Source organism: Notothenia rossii, assembly GCF_949606895.1.
Source record: "Notothenia rossii genome assembly, chromosome: 7".
Lineage (NCBI taxonomy): Eukaryota > Metazoa > Chordata > Actinopteri > Perciformes > Nototheniidae > Notothenia > Notothenia rossii.
Window position 1 is genome coordinate 23,394,351 of NC_136905.1, and position 17,429 is coordinate 23,411,779.

The 17,429-nt window shown below is 45.0% G+C and overlaps 1 protein-coding gene across 1 annotated transcript; it reads left to right on the forward strand.

The window, feature by feature from the left end:
- The first annotated feature begins 238 nt into the window (after positions 1–238).
- LOC307046826 (threonylcarbamoyladenosine tRNA methylthiotransferase-like) lies at positions 239–17,210 on the forward strand. The gene is made up of 4 exons (XM_079693471.1): positions 239–377; positions 1,844–2,007; positions 15,196–15,308; positions 17,185–17,210. Exons 2-4 carry the CDS (start codon positions 1,850–1,852, stop codon positions 17,193–17,195), a joined length of 282 nt encoding a protein of 93 aa, XP_079549597.1. The 5' UTR covers positions 239–377; positions 1,844–1,849; the 3' UTR covers positions 17,196–17,210.
- The last annotated feature ends 219 nt before the right edge of the window (positions 17,211–17,429 follow it).

Sequence of the window (17,429 nt, forward strand, 5' to 3'; positions counted from 1 at the left end):
TATTGGCTTCTTGTACTGCTTACATTTTTAGTAGACAGTTCAAAGGCATGACTTAAAAAAAAACGTCTACATTATATGTACAAAACAATATATATAATATATATATATTACCATTTAACCATACCACTGTGCCTTATTACATGCCATAACAAAACCAAAAACGATGCACTATGGTACAGTAACGATGAACTCCCATGCAGTAAAATTCGCACTTATCTAGTTTGTCCCTCTTTACCCACCGTAACTACGCAAAAGTATGGCGGTCTGAGAGTTGTGACAACTGTTTTGATGGTGTAAATAATAACATTTTCTATTTCTTAGACCTCCTACCCTCTGAATTTGCATATATTTTAACTTGGAACCACATTGCGGCACAGGTAAGATATTTATATATTATCTCAAAGGGTCTGGCTGTCCACAATAGGGGCACGTGGGTAGTGGCTAGCTACTGAGGCAGGCTAAGCTAACAGCTAGCTTGTCATGTTACACTACAGGTTGCTATGTGTCTGTCAAATTATACTTTTTCTCACGTGTTTCTCATTTGTAACGTTAATCACCTAGCCTGCGTGTGCGGTTGGGTTACAGGTAAAGGTCCGAATAAAACACGACATTACATCAGTTGGGTAGGCAACTCTAATATCACGTAGTTATTACTTTATCAATGTAGTGATAAGATAAGATGCATGATTAGTTCTGTCAACGTTACCTATAATTATGTTGCTTTTTAAGTTATGTCAACAGCAGCTGCTAGGATAGGGGGTTACATACTAGCTAACTGATAAGTTAGTTAGTAAGCCACATTCAGTTTATACGACTAAGTAAGGGAGTAGCTCTAGTTTAGTTTCATTTGGTTTTTTAAGTGAGTTTATCTTCACTATTTGTCTTGTAAGACTTTCAAAGTACATATTGTATTTAATGTTATATGTTTGGCGTATCAGAGCTGTTTGACCTAGCATTTACTAGCGAGCTAATATATTTTTTAATTTACCTTTTATTACCTGCCATTCATGTAGCTTGGTAGTTTTTTCTGTTGCACATTTTCAATTCATACATTGAAATAATGAAACGTTTTTGTAGAGAAAGCAAAGCAAGTTGTACAAATTAGCAGAGCAGGTTGAGAAATATGAATTGGAAAAACCGTGTGAACTCTTTGCTAAAGTTGGTGTAAGTGACCACTTCTTAGTATAGCTGTCTGTATAGGGTTAGGCTAATTACCTCATCTGCGTCAGTGGGCACAGGTGCCCTCCTCCAATAATCACAGGATTCTGTATGAATAAATCATTCAAGTATGTATTGTCTACAGTTTCAGAAATGGAATGTCATGACTTTAACATGTCTCTCAATCGAAATTACTCCTAACATCACTGTAAACGGCATTATCCAAGAAGTTTAAAGCTCGTTCTCCACAAAACCTTACATATAGGTACCTAAAGTATAACAATCTGGAACTTGTTATACTTATTTCAAAATAGTTAATTATTATTTTTTAAATAAGAAAATGTTGTTATTCTTTGATTATATTTAATACATAGTCAGAAAACATACTTTGGTCTTCAGAAAACGGTGATGGGCTTTTTACACGTTGTTGATGTTTTAGTGACTGAATGTCCAATTCATTAATTGATAACATAATTGTAAAATTACTAGAAAACAAAAATAATTGTTATATTATTTAGCCATATTCCGACACATCAATGTGGTTAATTATTGTATTAAATGTATTGCTGATTATAGTTAGTTTACGCCTTTTTTAACATCCACGAGCAATTAAATGTCCCTATCACATTTTCTAGACAGTTTCTAGAATAATGCTATGCTCACTATGTATCTATCTGATTTTCAGAGCATCATGCCGTCCGCCTGTGACTCTCTGATTGACGACATTGAGGACATGGTGTCCTCTAGCGACCCCACACCTAATGAGAGACAGTCTGCTAGAAAGAGCATCATGCCGAGGTTCAGGAAGAAAAAAGAGCCTCTGAGCCAAGAGGAGCTGCACACTGATAGGTTTGTCAAATGTTTGATGTGGTGCACACAGCAGTTTAGAGTGTGACCTTAGTGTGATCTATTGCCAGTTTACAATATATTTTAGGCTGATATTGGGGAAGTAAATGCAAAATTCCCTTATTGACTACTTCAATTAACTGCACGTTTTAAAACCAACCTGTATTCATATTTTCTAGTGAATGGTGGTTCATGTTGAATACATGTTGAACATAATGTTTCAATCATTTCGTGTTAACACTAAAGTCATAGACAGTAACTTTGCTTTTCCACCAGAAGCTTGGTTGACTTGATCCGGTAAAGTAAAAATACTTGATATAGTCTTTTACTCATGTGGACTGACTCGTAAGTCATTAGTTAGACAGTTAAGGTGACTGTCAAATTTACATGATCAGGGCTATATGGATCTCTTGGTAACAAATAATCCATTAACTCATTCAGTACTTTACTGCTCCTTGGAGACTGCATGAGGGAATAATAGATTGATCTAATTTGGTTATGATCGCCACAGGACCTCACATTTCAAAAATAATGATTGACAGGTAAGAGAAGAAGAGAAAAATGTACAGGTGCAACGCAAATGATTCAACCCCTATTGTACATTAGGTTTATTGGCAAAATATTTCAAAGGCTGTTTGCAATAAACAAATTCCACAACAACGGTTTAAGTAGTTAAATGAAGCTAATAATACAGTGTGCGAAAAAGCACTCGTCCTATCGTCCGGGACGTGTTATTTACAATATTGGACAAGTACATCTTTCCATTGTCCGACAGACAGGTGACGTTTCAAATTATTGATAAATTCAGCTTACAAAAGGCAGAACTCATTCGCAAAGTGTCCGTGTCCGCCATTGTTGTTTGCGACCGCTTTGCGTTTCCTTCTTTGTCATGTGTTATTAGGGATGGGTACCAAGCCCCGGTATTAAACGGGCCCCGGTGCGGAATTATTAAAGACAGTGGTATCGTTAAGCTCCAATGTTATCGGTCTCGGTACTAGAGACTTTTAAAAATATGTCATATGTATTATTGCTAAATAAACATTAGATTGCAGTTTTAGTTTCGCCAACTCAGTTTCTAATATGCAATAAGACTACAAAAATTATTTATATCTTTCCAATCCAGACGAGAGATCTCTCTCCCCCGTCTGTGTGTGAGGGGGCAGGGCAGTTTACACACGCGGCTGCTACATGCATGCAACACACACACACGCACGCTCGCGCACACGCGCACTTGCGGTGGAGATGGCAGAAAGAACTAAGCTCGTTGCCAAAAGTGCAATAAGAGTTTAGCACGTAAGAGCGGTAACACGAGCAATTTGTCAAAACAACAACATATTATGTCCCGTAATGTCCCACCACAACCTCAATGTTCTTCCAGAAGAACCGTTAGGCCTATTGCAGCATACCGCAGAGATGGAGTACTCGAGTCCTGGACTCGAGTACTCCATCTCAGACTCAGACTCGTGAATTCTCGCGTACGCTGACATGGACTCGACTTGTACATTGACGCTCTGACTTGGACTCGGACTCGTGAATTTCCCCCCCCCACGATGACTCGGACTCGACTTGTACATTGACGCTCTGACTTGGACTCGGACTCGAGCAAGTTTTCTCTGGAGTCTGATGTCCTCTATCCTGGCATGTGCACCTGTGAGGCAAGTTCACGGACTGGGCCCCGCTATTCCAGTCTAGAGATGCAGGTCACCCTTGAAAAAGAGATCTTTTGATCTCAAAGGGCTTTCACCTGGTTAAATAAAGGCTACAAACAAAGATGTCTAGAGATACACCCCACATCGTGCTGTATGCTTTCACACCTTCTGCTTCCACATTGGAAAAGAGCAATGCAAAATGTTCGTTATGTGGAAACAATATTGAAGAGAAGGCTCCGTAAAACATTACCTACTCTAAGGATCGAGTTCAGACATGGCTGTCTTGAACACTATCATCAGAGTAACGTGATCTAATCAATAAATAAAGATTCAGCTGATAACATGAAAGTACATGGCTACTTAACATGCAGAATGACGTCATTTTGCATGCTAAGTAGCCATGTGCTTTCTGGGGCTAAATATTTATCAGTAAACCGATTTAACCAGTAAAAGTTCCTTCAAAATAAGAGTCCTGATCTTATTACTATCAAAATAAAAGTGCAAAACGAAAACTTTACCATAGGAAAATATTGGCATGCAAATATAATCACTTCTCTAAAAGATAACTCATTTTAAATATAGTTAGACATATTAAAAGGTCATTTACAATAATAATATTAATATTAGTAATAAGCTTTATATTTGTATAGCACCTATTAGAAGAATTGTAGCCAAACTTGCTTCACAGCAGTTCAATAGACAGATTAATATAACATGACAGGATAAAAGCAATGTAGAGGAGCAGCTACATTTCAACACATACAGTGGGGCAAAAAAGTATTTAGTCAGCCACCAATTGTGCAAGTTCTCCCAGTTAAAAAAGATGAGAGAGGCCTGTAATTTTCATCCTAGGTATACCTCAACTATGAGAGACAAAATGAGAAAAAAAAATCCAGAAAATCACATTGCCTGATTTTTAAAGAATTTATATGCAAATTATGGTGGAAAATAAGTATTTGGTCAATAACAAAAGTTCATCTCAATACTTTGTTATATACCCTTTGTTGGCAATGACAGAGATCAAACGTTTTTTGTAAGTCTTCACAAGGTTTTCACACACTGTTGCTGGTATTTTGTCCCATTCCTCCATGCAGATCTCCTCTAGAGCAGTGATGTTTTGGGGCTGTCGCTGGGCAACACAGACTTTCAACTCCCTCCAAAGATTTTCTATGGGTTTGAGATCTGGAGACTGGCTAGGCCACTCAAGGACCTTGAAATGCTTCTTACGAAGCTACTCCTTCGTTGCCCGGGCGGTGTGTTTGGGATCATTGTCATGCTGAAAGACCCATCCACGTTTCATCTTCAATGCCCTTGCTGATGGAAGGAGGTTGTCACTCAAAATCTCACGATACATGGCCCCATTCATTCTTTCCTTTACACGGATCAGTCGTCCTGGTGCCTTTGCAGAAAAACAGCCCCAAAGCATGATGTTTCCACCCCCATGTTTCACAGTAGGTATGGTGTTCTTTGGATGCAACTCAGCATTCTCTCTCCTCCAAACATGTCTAGTTGAGTTTTTACCAAGAAATTCTATATTGGTTTCATCTGACCATAAGACCATCTCCCAATCCTCTTCTGGATAATCTAAATGCTCTCAAGCAAACTTGAGACGGGCCTGGACATGTACTGGCTTAAGCAGGGGGACACGTCTGGCACTGCAGGATTTGAGTCCCTGGCGGCGTAGTGTGTTACTGATGGTAGCCTTTAATACTTTGGTCCCAGCTCTCTGCAGGTCATTGACTAGGTCCCTCCGTGTGGTTCTGGGATTTTTGCTCACCGTTCTTGTGATCATTTTGACCCCACGGGGTGAGATCTTGCGTGGAGCCCCAGATCGAGGGAGATTATCAGTGGTCTTGTATGTCTTCCATTTTCTAATAATTGCTCCCACAGTTGATTTCTTCACACCAAGCTGCTTACCTATTGCAGATTCAGTCTTCCCAGCCTGGTGCAGGTCTACAATTTTGTTTCTGGTGTCCTTTGACAGCTCTTTGGTCTTGGCCATAGTGGAGTTTGGAGTGTGACTGTTTGAGGTTGTGGACAGTTGTCTTTTATACTGATAACGAGTTCAAACAGGTGCCATTAATACAGTTAACAAGTGGAGGACAGAGGAGGCTCTTAAAGAAGAAGTTACAGGTCTGTGAGAGCCATAAATCTTGTTTGTTTGTAGGTGACCAAATACTTATTTTACTGAGGAATTTACCAATTAATTCATTAAAAATCCTACAATGTGATTTCCTGGATTCTTTCCCCCCATTCTGTCTCTCATAGTTGAAGTGTACCTAGGATGAAAATGACAGGCCTCTCATATTTTGAAGTGGGAGAACTTGCACAATTGGTGGCTGACTAAATACTTTTTTCCCCTACTGTATATCCACGAAGATTAATACATGAAGACTTGTGACTCGGACTTGACTTGGACTCTTCTTAGGTGACTCGGACTCAAACACAGGTAATGATGACTCGGACTCGACTCGGACTCTTCTTAGGTGACTCGGACTTGGACTCAGACTCGACTACGACTCTCCCTTGGTGACTCGGACTTGGACTTGGACTCGAAAAGTGGTGACTCGAGAGTGACTTGGACTCGTGAATTGGTGACTTGACTACAACACTGCCTATATGCCCCAACTGTGTTGCTCTGTACCACTGTATTTTTGCAGTAAATACTTGTTTTTTATTAGCTTTTTACAGTTCTGTAAGTTCACATTATTTACAATTTGTTTAGTTAATTTACATTTTTTTTTCTCTCAAAATAACCGATAAGAGTACCGTTAAAGGTCCGGATCGATAAGCGGTAACGATAAAAGTAGTAGTACCGTTAAAACGATACCCATCCCTATGTGTGATGCAGTAAAATCTTACCGCTCACTGACGTTAGCGGTGTCGTAAAACCGTGGGAAAATACGATGCCGAAGAAGAAGATTCCAGTGGCCCCAAGAGGAAGATTCTTGTAGAGCATGTTTCTTGCCAAATATGAACAAATAAAATAGGTGCAGCATGCACAAAGTATAGCTATGGACAAGTGAAAAATGTATTCGGAAAAGTAAATTGCCAAACTCACTTGTCCATGGACAAGTACTCTCTAAACACTTTTTCTTACACTGTAGTACAAGGGTTCTCATTCGTAACACTCCGTTCGATGTCTCACTATGGGATGCGCCTCATCGCGGAGCAAACAGAAGCATCAATCTCATTACGCCAATCCTGATTGGCTGGTGATCTTGACGTCAGCCTCAGGGAATCTACCCCCTATAAGTAGCTTGCGTTACGCCGCATGCATCATTCAAACACCTCTTCTCGCTTCAGAGCACATCTCTATTGGTAGCCGGGCTAGCTCACACAGTCCACAGACGGAACCAAGCTATCCAAGCTAACTTCGGTCGACGGGCGCTCGCCGGCTACTTTTATATATACTTCTGCAAGAAGACTGTTAATACTAACACACCAGTTAGTGTTGCAATCTACCTCGCCGTTTATTTCTTCGGAATTAAAGGTAAGGTTTTGATTTTTCAAGCTGGTAATACACCTGTTACTAGCTTGCCTTTCCTCACTACCGACACCAAGGTAGCGGGGACGGTTTTTTCTTTTTCTCTCTCACACCAGAGGAGGGGAAGATAAAAAGGGTATTAACATACCAGTTAATATTCTTTGAAAATAAAATTCTACACCGTCGATTTTTTCTCCAGATTAACGACAGGTGGGGAAGGATTTTTTCTCAGCAACGTACCTGTTACGAGCGGGTCCTCTCCACGTCTTCACCACGGCGAACGAGATGGACGCTTCTCTCCCTCACACCAGAGGAGTCAGGGACTCGGAGGCTCGGCTCTGCGGCTGCGGGTTGAAGATATCAGGCACAGACTCACACCAGGTCTGCTCATCCTGCCTCGGGCTGGAACACGCCCAGGAGGCTATCGAAAACCCGGGCTCGTGCGGGCATTGTTCCCGCTTCACCATCAAGAGCCTCCGCCGACGGCTAGCACGCCAAGCTAGCTTGTCAAGCTAGCTTGTCGGGACAGGACCCCCTCATGTCCGCTGTTTCGCCGGCCGGCAATCAAGACATGGGGGCGTCCGCCGCGGTGATTGAGCCCCGCGCTGTGTCAGGCTGGGGCTCAGTAACAGCGGCAGCTGCTGAACCGGAGCCCTGCGCCGTGTCAGGCTGGGACCCGGTGGCGGCAACAGCCGCGAGAGCGGAGCCCCGCGCTGTGTCAAGCTGCGGCTCCCAACTGGACCTCACCATGGTCTCGCCCGCGGATGATGTCCTGGAGTTGGACTACATGGAGGACGAAGAGGATACCTCTGAGTTCCTCCTGTCTGACTCGGATGAGCAAGACGATGATGTCTTCGTGTCATCAGCTCAGGCTGCAAAGCCGGGAGCGATGGCTGCTCTCCCGGGCGATAGCGCACCAGCTTCGCCCTGTCTGAGCATGGACCTGCAGGCCGTGTGTCAACGTGCCGCGTCCAGGCTGGATATCCCATGGCCTGAAATGGCCAAGGAGACCTCCAGGTCTCGCTACGAGGGGAAGACTTTGCCCCACGCAGCGAGGACAAAGAGGCAGCTCCTTCCAGTCTTCCCGGAGATGCTGGATGAGATGTCGGTCTCGTGGAGAGACCGCCCCTTCAGTAATAAGGCCCCAATCCAGGGTGCCTCCTCCCTGGACTGTGACGGTATGGAGAGGCTCGGCCTGCTCCGCATGCCGCCCATGGAACCGCTGGTGGCAGCCCACCTCCAACCGAGGCTGGCTCTGACACCAAGCAGGAACCCCACGCTACCGGTGAAGGCAGAACGGTTCCAGTTAGCGATGACGGAACGGGCCTATAAAGCTGCAGCGTTGTACGCCAGGGCACTCAATTTCTCCTCACTGCTGACCGCCTACCAGGCGGAGTTCTGCGAGGACCTATCGAGCAAACCTGGGCCGGCCGTATGGGACGAGATCGCAGCGATCACGGACATTTGCCTCCGTGTGCAGCGCTGTGCAGTCCAGGCCACGGGCAAAGTCATGGGCATAATGGTGGAACAGGAGAGAGCCAGGTTGCTCAACCTGACCAACCTCCCAGACCGGGAAAAGGAGGATGTTCTTGACATGCCTATCGTTCCCGAGGGTATTTTCGGCTCCGCTTTAGTCTCGATGCAGCGGAGATGTGAGTCGAAAAAGAAGGAAGACGAGGCCCTGCACCTCTGTCTCCCCCGAAGGGTCCAGCCGCTACCTGCGACGGTCTCGCGGCAGTCCTTCGCCCAAGTTGCCTCATGTTCTGCCTGGTTCAAGGTACCGAGGCAGCAGAGGCCACAGCCCGCCCCGAGTCCCCAGCCCAGGCAGGAGACGAGGATGAGCTGGCCGAGGAAATCTCCGGTTTCGGCAGCTGCTGTTCAGGCACAGCCGACTCAGATTTTCGGTCACCAGTCGAGGAAAAAGAAGCAGGCGGCCTGACAGCCTCCTCTCCTCTCCTCGGTGGCAGAGCTGGAAGTTCCCTGTTCCCCAGCTCCAGATGTGTTTTCGGGGTGCCACCAGGCCTCCATCTTCCCGCCGCCTCGAGTGATGCCGCAACGCCATCCTCAAGTTCGCGCCAGAAGGGAAACAGACTTAATACCAGAGACAGCGAGTTCTGCTATCTGCCTAAGTAACAAAAACACATGTCACAATTGTTGTTGTTTTCAAATAAACAATTTTTCACTTTCGCATCCAGGCTTCAAGCCGAGGGCGCAGTCCAAAAAAATGAAAAGAAAGACAATAAAAACAATAAACAGTCTGTCGCCTGTCCCTCTTTTGAGAGCATCTACGGCCTCTCTCAAAAGGCGGATAATAGACGGGTCTGTGAAGGCACCACCGCCATGCGCATGCGCAGTGACAACTGGGGTTATAGAGCCGCTACCATCACGCGCATGCGCAGTGCCGGCTGGGGTTGTGAAGGCACCACCGTCACGCGCATGCGCAGTCTCGGTGGGGATTGTCAAAATGGGGTACCATCGTGTTCAGACACTAGAGGGCCCCATAACACAACAAATAGAGACTCAGAGGGTAAGAGACGTGACATCTCTGCTGGCTCTAAGGAGCAAACAGTGGGAGATGCTCACAGCGTCTGCTTGGGTTTTCAAGACAGTAACACGGGGCTACAGACTCCAATTCGCTGTCACCCCCCCTCGCTTCTCGGGCGTTCTGTATTCACAAGCCCGAGGAGAGTCAGCCCATATTCTGGAGAGAGAGATTCTCTCACTTCTAGAAAAGAAGGCTATATCTATAATACCCGCCGAGCAGAGTCAGAGCGGCTTTTATTCCAAGTATTTCCTCGTTCCCAAACGGGGAGGGAACGGAATTCGGCCAATACTAGATGTGAGGGCTCTGAACAAATATCTAAAAAGATACAAATTCAGAATGCTCACTCACACATCTCTGCTGCGTCTCGTGCGACAAAACGACTGGTTTACATCAGTCGACCTGAAAGATGCGTATGTCCACATCCCAGTATATTACCCACACAGGAAATATCTGAGGTTCGCATTTCAGGGGATCTGTTACGAATACAGAGTACTTCCCTTCGGTCTGTCTCTCAGTCCAAGAGTGTTTGTACGATGTACGGAAGCCGCGATAGCCCCGTTAAGACAACAGGGTATTCGCCTGGCAACCTACCTAGACGACTGGCTGCTTCTCGCACAGTCGGAACAGGAGGCTATTACGCAGACAAATGTCCTCGTAAAGCACCTGCTCAACATGGGTTTCATAATAAACACAGAAAAGAGCATGTTGTGCCCGGCACAGACTGTACTCTTCCTGGGTTTACACCTGAACTCGGTGCCTTTTACAGCTCGCCTGTCAGCGGAAAGAGTGAAAGTTTTCAGAGCTTGTCTCGCTCATTTCCAGCTGCGCAAACATGTTCTCTTCAGATCATGACTGCGGTTACTGGGGCTCATGGCGTCAGCCATCCTGGTCGTACGACTGGGACGGTTACACATGAGGGAGTTTCAGCGCTGGGTAGCCGCTCTAAAACTAAACCCCGCGCGTCATGGAGCGCGGAGAGTGATAGTTACTGTGAAATGCGTAATGGCACTGCGCCACTGGCTGCACCCGACTTTTCTGGTACGGGGCGTGCCTATGGGTGCTTTCCTTTCAAGGAAGGTGGTCACCACAGACGCATGTCTGACAGGCTGGGGAGGTATTTACGAAGGTCGTCCGGTGAGGGGTCTCTGGAGCAGAGACCTCCAGCGGTCGCACATAAATTACCTGGAGCTTTTAGCGGTGTTCCTCACCCTAAAACGCTTTCTGCCTTTTCTCAGAGGACACCATGTCCTCGTGAGGACGGACAATAAGAACACAATATCGTATATAAACCGACAAGGGGGTTTGCGCTCTCTCCAGTTACACATGCTGGCACGCAAACTGATCTTGTGGAGCTGCGGCCGTCTCCTCTCTCTGAGAGCGACGCACGTACAGGGTGTGATGAACCTCGGGGCAGACCTGCCGTCCAGAGGTGCACCACTGTATGCAGACTGGACTCTACATCCAATGGTTGTGAGCCAGCTGTGGGTGCGTTACGGCCGAGCCGCGGTAGATCTGTTCGCATCAAAAGAAAATGCTCACTGTCAGCTTTTCTTTTCAATGCGCGATCAAAACGCACCGTTAGGCGTGGACGCGCTCGCGCACAATTGGCCTCCGGTCCTCCTGTACGCGTTTCCACCCCTGGTGCTGATACCCCCAACTCTGGCCAGAGTGAGGGAATGGCGACACACAATGATCCTGATAGCTCCGCACTGGCCTGCAATGTACTGGCTGGCGGAGATATATCAGCTGCTGTGCGGTCAGCCGTGGCAGCTCCCCCTACGCAGAGACATACTGTCTCAGGCGGGGGGGACGATCTTTCACCCACACCCGGAGCGCATGGCTCTATGGGCCTGGCCCGTGAGTGGTATAATCTGAATGCAGTGGGTCTCCCGCAGAAGGTGATAAACACTATTCAGAGTGCGAGAGCTTCCTCCACTAGGTGTCTTTATGACTGTAAGTGGGGGGTGTTTGAGGACTGGTGCCTTCAAAAAGGGCACACCTCTTTTCAATGCCCTGTGGGAGTGATTTTATCATTTCTACAGGACCTAATTGATAAACACAGAGCTTTCTCCACGATCAAAGTCTACCTGGCTGCTATTGCTGCATGCCATGTGGGTTTTGAGGGTAAGACGGCCGGCCAACATCCTCTGGTCTGCCGTTTTATGAAGGGAGCTCGCAGGCTCCTTCCTGTTTCCAGGTCACTGGTGCCCTTATGGGACTTGACAGTGGTTTTAGATGGGCTCACTCGAGCCCCATTTGAACCCCTGGAAGAAGCTGACATGAAGCACCTTTCACTCAAGACAGTGCTGTTACTGGCCCTGGCATCCGCCAAGCGAGTCAGTGACATTCATGCGCTATCTTTACATCCTTCATGCACTCAGTTCGCCCGAGGGTTAACGAGAGTGTTGCTGAAGCCCAACCCTGCCTTTATACCTAAGGTGGTTGGTTCATGTACCCCCATTGACATTGAGGCATTTCCTCCGCCGCTGTGTCCCTCCGGGGAACAGCAGCCGAATTTGCTATGTCCAGTCCGTGCTTTACGCACTTATATGGACAGATCAAAAGAGTTTCGTCATAATGACCAACTCTTTGTGTCCTGGGCTTAACCCTCAGAAGGGCAGGCCTGTTACTAAGCAACGTCTCTCTCACTGGATTGTGGAGGCAATTGCTTTGACTTACACGAGTCATGGTCTGCAGGCACCTTCGGGTTTGCATGCTCATTTGACTCGTGGTCTGGCTACATCCTGGGCTTTGTTCAGGGGTGTTTCCATCCAAGACATTTGTGCAGCGGCGAGCTGGTCCTCGCCGCTCACTTTTGTCCGCTTTTACAGATTAAACGTCTCTGCTCCCAGTGTGGCCCATGCAGTGCTGGGCCCCCTGCTGAGTTAGAGCTCTAACTGTTAAATTCTGGTTGGGTTTGGTGATTTTCGAGATAAGCTCGTCTGGCAATACGGGAGCTACAATATCCCATAGTGAGACATCGAACGGAGTGTTACGAATGAGAACTATAGGTTACTTACGTAACCCCAGTTCTCAGAGTAACATGAAGTGAGATGTCTCACCAGACGGCCCTCCTTGCTATGGTGAAGCGAGAAGAGGTGCTTATTTTGAATGATGCATGCGGCTTAGCGCAAGCTACTTATAGGGGGTAGATTCCCTGACGCTGACGTCAAGATCACCAGCCAATCAGGATTGGCGTAATGAGATTGATGCTTCTGCGATGAGGCGCATCCCATAGTGAGACATCTCACTTCATGTTACTCTGAGAACTGGGGTTACGTAAGTAACCTATAGTTTTATCCAAATTCAACACAAAATGCTTCTTTAATGACTACTGCAGTCTCAAAATGATTCGACCCCTTCATGACAACCATCTTTAGTACTCTGTAGAGCACCCTTTTCATTTATGACCTGCCGCGAAGGTGATCCATAGCCAGACACCAACTTCTGATAGCGTTCCTGTGAAATCTTAGCCCATTCCTCATGGGCAATGGCCTCCAGTTCAGTAATATTCTTGGGTGTGCGTTTTGCAACCGCCTTCTTCAAATCCCACCAGAGATTTTCTATGAGGTTCAAGTCAGGTGACTGTGATGACCACTCTAGAATCTTCCTTTTCTTCTTCTTAAACCGAGCCTTGGTGGACTTGAGGTATGCTTGGGATCATTGTCCTGTTCTTTCTAGTGCCAGAAGCAGCAAAGCATTATGCTTTATTCTTCTTCCTCCAGACATACTGCTGATCCATCTCCTGAAAAGTTCCAGTTTTGTTTCATCGGCCCACAGAAAAGTATTCCAAAACTTCTGTGGCATATTTATATGGTTTTGAGCCTATTGGAGCCGACTTTTCCTGTGCTTTTGGGTTAGTAGTGGTGTACGTCTTGGAGTGTGTGTAATATGCTGAGGTTTAAAACTCAGTTAATGGTGCTCATTTTTATATTGCTTCAGTTTATAATCTAACGGATCGAAAAGTTCAGATACATTTTTCAATAAATGATGCGCTTCAATAAACAACATTATTACATTCAAATGAAGTACATTATTCAAGTTTACATTAACTTTGCATAATAACACGGGAGAAATGAGCGGAAGCGCTCTGTTTCCCTCTCTCCTTCTCTCCTGACAGCCCGTCTGTATCTCATGCAGCTCACTAATCCAGTAATGAGTGACCCGACAGTGAAGAATAAACATATTTATAACGAGTTTAGCTTGTTCCAGAGGTAGATAAAATAGCGTGTGTTAGGTCTAACTTGAAGTGTGTTTTGCTCCGCTCACCGGTCCGCCACAGCGGGCGGAGCTGCAGGATTTCTGCTTCACACACGTTGCATACCGCTATTTTATTGTCTTTTTCAGACACCTTCAAAAACGGCGAGACTGGTGAAGCCATTTTGGCGAACTTGTTTTGCTGCGCACGGAGAAAAGTGTCATGTATTTTACGTCATCTGATCGGCTCTCCTGATCGGCCTTTATAGAGAGCACCGATCACACTATTAAGAGTGAATATCAGCCGATAACGATCGGCGGCCGATCGATCGGAGCATCCCTACTTCCAACTGTATCTCTAGGAACATTCAGTGCTTTAACTGTCTTTTTGTATCCTTTTCCTTGTTTGTGCAAGGTAATGATCTCTTCTCTGAACTTTTTGGACACTTCTTTTGACTTAGCTATATCTCTAACATGCAATCAAACGTCACTCAACAAACCTCTAGCCAGAACAGGTATTAATGTGTTCCATCTTAAGCACACCTGACCTAATGAAGCCCTTGATTAGTTGCACTGAGTGTGGTTGAGACAGGGGGTGTTTCTCAATCTCGAGTAAAGCTGCTCCAGAGCCACTAGTTCAAGCATATTACGTCATCGAGTGCTGCCAAAGTACTGTTCCAATGTCCAGCATTCTTGGAAATCTACCGAGCCCGGCGTACTTATTTTGGAGAAATTTCGAGGCTGCACATCTGTAAACTCCGCGGTCTTAAAATCCCCACAATGCTGTGCGCACGGACCAATTTCCCCAAATCTATGGCGGAAAATGTAAGGCGGGGCCTCTCATATGACGCACACCTGCACAGCCTGTTCCACTCTTTGTTTTTCCGAATGCCAGGAAGTATTCTTGCCTCGCTTCTGAAGCAAGTGACTCGGAAGACATGTGACATATGACACAAGGTCTTTTTCACTAGATTTTTCATTCTTATTTATCAGGTGAAATATTTCATATTATATACAGTACATTATCACCAAATCATTTATACTACAAATGGACCACTCCAGGTCCTGCTTGGAAGCAGTCTGTCTGTTTGTTTAGTTTGAGTTTTTTTTTTGCGCACTAACCTAAATAAAACATGTTAGGTTTGAAAGTGCCCTTACAGTCTGTCCCTTCTTTTTAAAATGAGTAAATGTTTTGATCATGGCTTTTATGGCAGATTCGTGAAAGAACACTTGGTTAGGATATGCAGTAGATTATTCATTTTTTTTATTTCCAGAAAAAGGATTTTTTTTAAAAATTGTTATTCATTTTTCAGTTTAATCCCTGGCACCCAAAAAATCTGGATGAAAACGTGGGGCTGCAGTCATAACAACTCGGATGGAGAGTACATGGCCGGACAGTTAGCTGCCAGCGGATATAAGATGACAGGTAAGAGATAATTAATTATCATGGTTTGTATTAACTCCATTGACTAGGGTCATTTCATAACTATACAGAGGGCGGTGGTGGCGAAGTCCATAGGGATTTGGCTTGGCAACTGGAAGGTCACCAGTTCAAGTCCCGGAAAGACCAAGTGCTGCCGAGGTGTCCCTGAGCAAGGCACCGTTCCCTACTCGTTATCTATCGATTAACGAAACGATTAATCGACTATTCGGACTATTATGCCTTGCACAATTTCTCAAACGCTCTTATTTAGCCATTAACTTTTAGATTTAGCTTGAGGTTGTTTTAGGCATGTGGAAACTAACAATGAAGACAATAAAGATGAATACTTGATTCAAAAATAAATATATTATTAAATTAACTAAACACATTTTGAACAAAATTAACATTGCTTTTTATTTAAATTAAATAAATAATATTTCACATCAAAAGAAACAACAGTATTTTAACAAATCGTATTAAATAATGTGATGACAGAATTGTAAACAGAATAGCTGAAACTTTAACAAAATAAATAACTCAGTCACCTCTAATCATTAACCCATGTTTGTATAATTGAGTTAACTCCGTGTGTTGCTGCTAGCATACCAGTGTTTCCCACCGAATTCGATTCTATTTGTGGGGGCACCGCCCCCCCCCCGGCAAGAAAAGTCAAAGGCCCCTTAACCTATTCGGGTGGTCCATGCATCCACCCCCCCCTCAAATAAGATAATACATGCGAGTTCATGGCTACTGTAGACAACGATCTTGTTGCTCTGTGTTGCGTTGTCAATTAGCGAAACACACCGGAGTTGAGGATCTGTGGGGTTTATTCTCCCAAAAATATCATTTACAATTTACAATTCAGGCATTTAGCAGACGCCTTATTCCAAAGCGACTTACAATGATCAATTACAGGGACATTCTCCCTGGAGTAACCGAGGGCTAAGTGCCTTACTCAAGGGCACACTAGTAGTGGTGTTCCAGGCAGGATTTGAATTCGCAATCTTCCGATCATCAGCCCACCTCCCCCTTTTTTTTTTTTAAATAATAATAATAATATATATTTTTTTTTATGAGATCCATTTGTGGCGGACGATATTTATTTGTGGTGGCCCGCCACAAATAAATCAATGTATGGGAACACTGCATACATAACACCTGACGTGGAAACGTTACTCGTGGAGGGGGCTACAGAGCTACTAGAAAGACAGCCGAACGGTTCGACTGTCTTTCTAGTAGCTCTGTAGTCCCGTCCCCGAGGAATGACATGCCGTGTCGAACCCGGTAAACTCCTCCGTCTGAATGTCGTGCACTTTTTGCTAAATGTTTAGACAAATTGCTCGTGTTACCGCCCTTACATGCTAAACTCTTATTGCACTTTTGGTAACGAGCATTGTCCACATTGAGACGGGTAAACTTTAACCACACCTCGGAGCGCGCTCTCTCCGCCATCTCCACAGTGTGTTGCTGCATGGAGCAGCTGCGTCTGTGTAAACTGCCCCACCCCCTCGCACACAGACGGGGGAGAGAGATCTCGTCTGATCGAAAATACATCATAGACGCATTTGTTTGTCTTTTTGCATATTAGAAACGAGTTGGCAACACTAAGACTGCGATATTATGTTTTTGTAGCAATAACACATGACATATATTTTTTGAATGTCTCCAGTACCGATAAAAAGACCAATAACGTTCGAGCTTAACGGCGCGTAAAACAAACGTGATGACGTCACCAACAAATCGACGACTGAATTAGTTGGCAACTAATTTGGTAATCGATTAGTTGTTGCACCCCTACTACCTAATGACAATAAGCTTCTTCTTCTTCTTCTTCTTCTTCTTCTTCTTCTTCTTCTTCTTCTTCTTCTTCTTCTTCTAGGGGGCATTTGAAGACTGCAGATGTTCCCCACTGCAGTTTCCATAATGTTGGTATTTGCCCTCTGATTAAAGATCACATGTCTTGCTTTTCCGGTTATTACCCGTCCCCTTGTGTGTTATGAAGGTTTTTCTGCATGTAAACGGTGTGCAGAGTCAAAACCCTCAAAGTACACCCTGTAGCGAGTAAAACTCTAAAACAGAAAATACCTCCCCAAAACGCCTCGTTGGTGAAACGTCATCATCCAT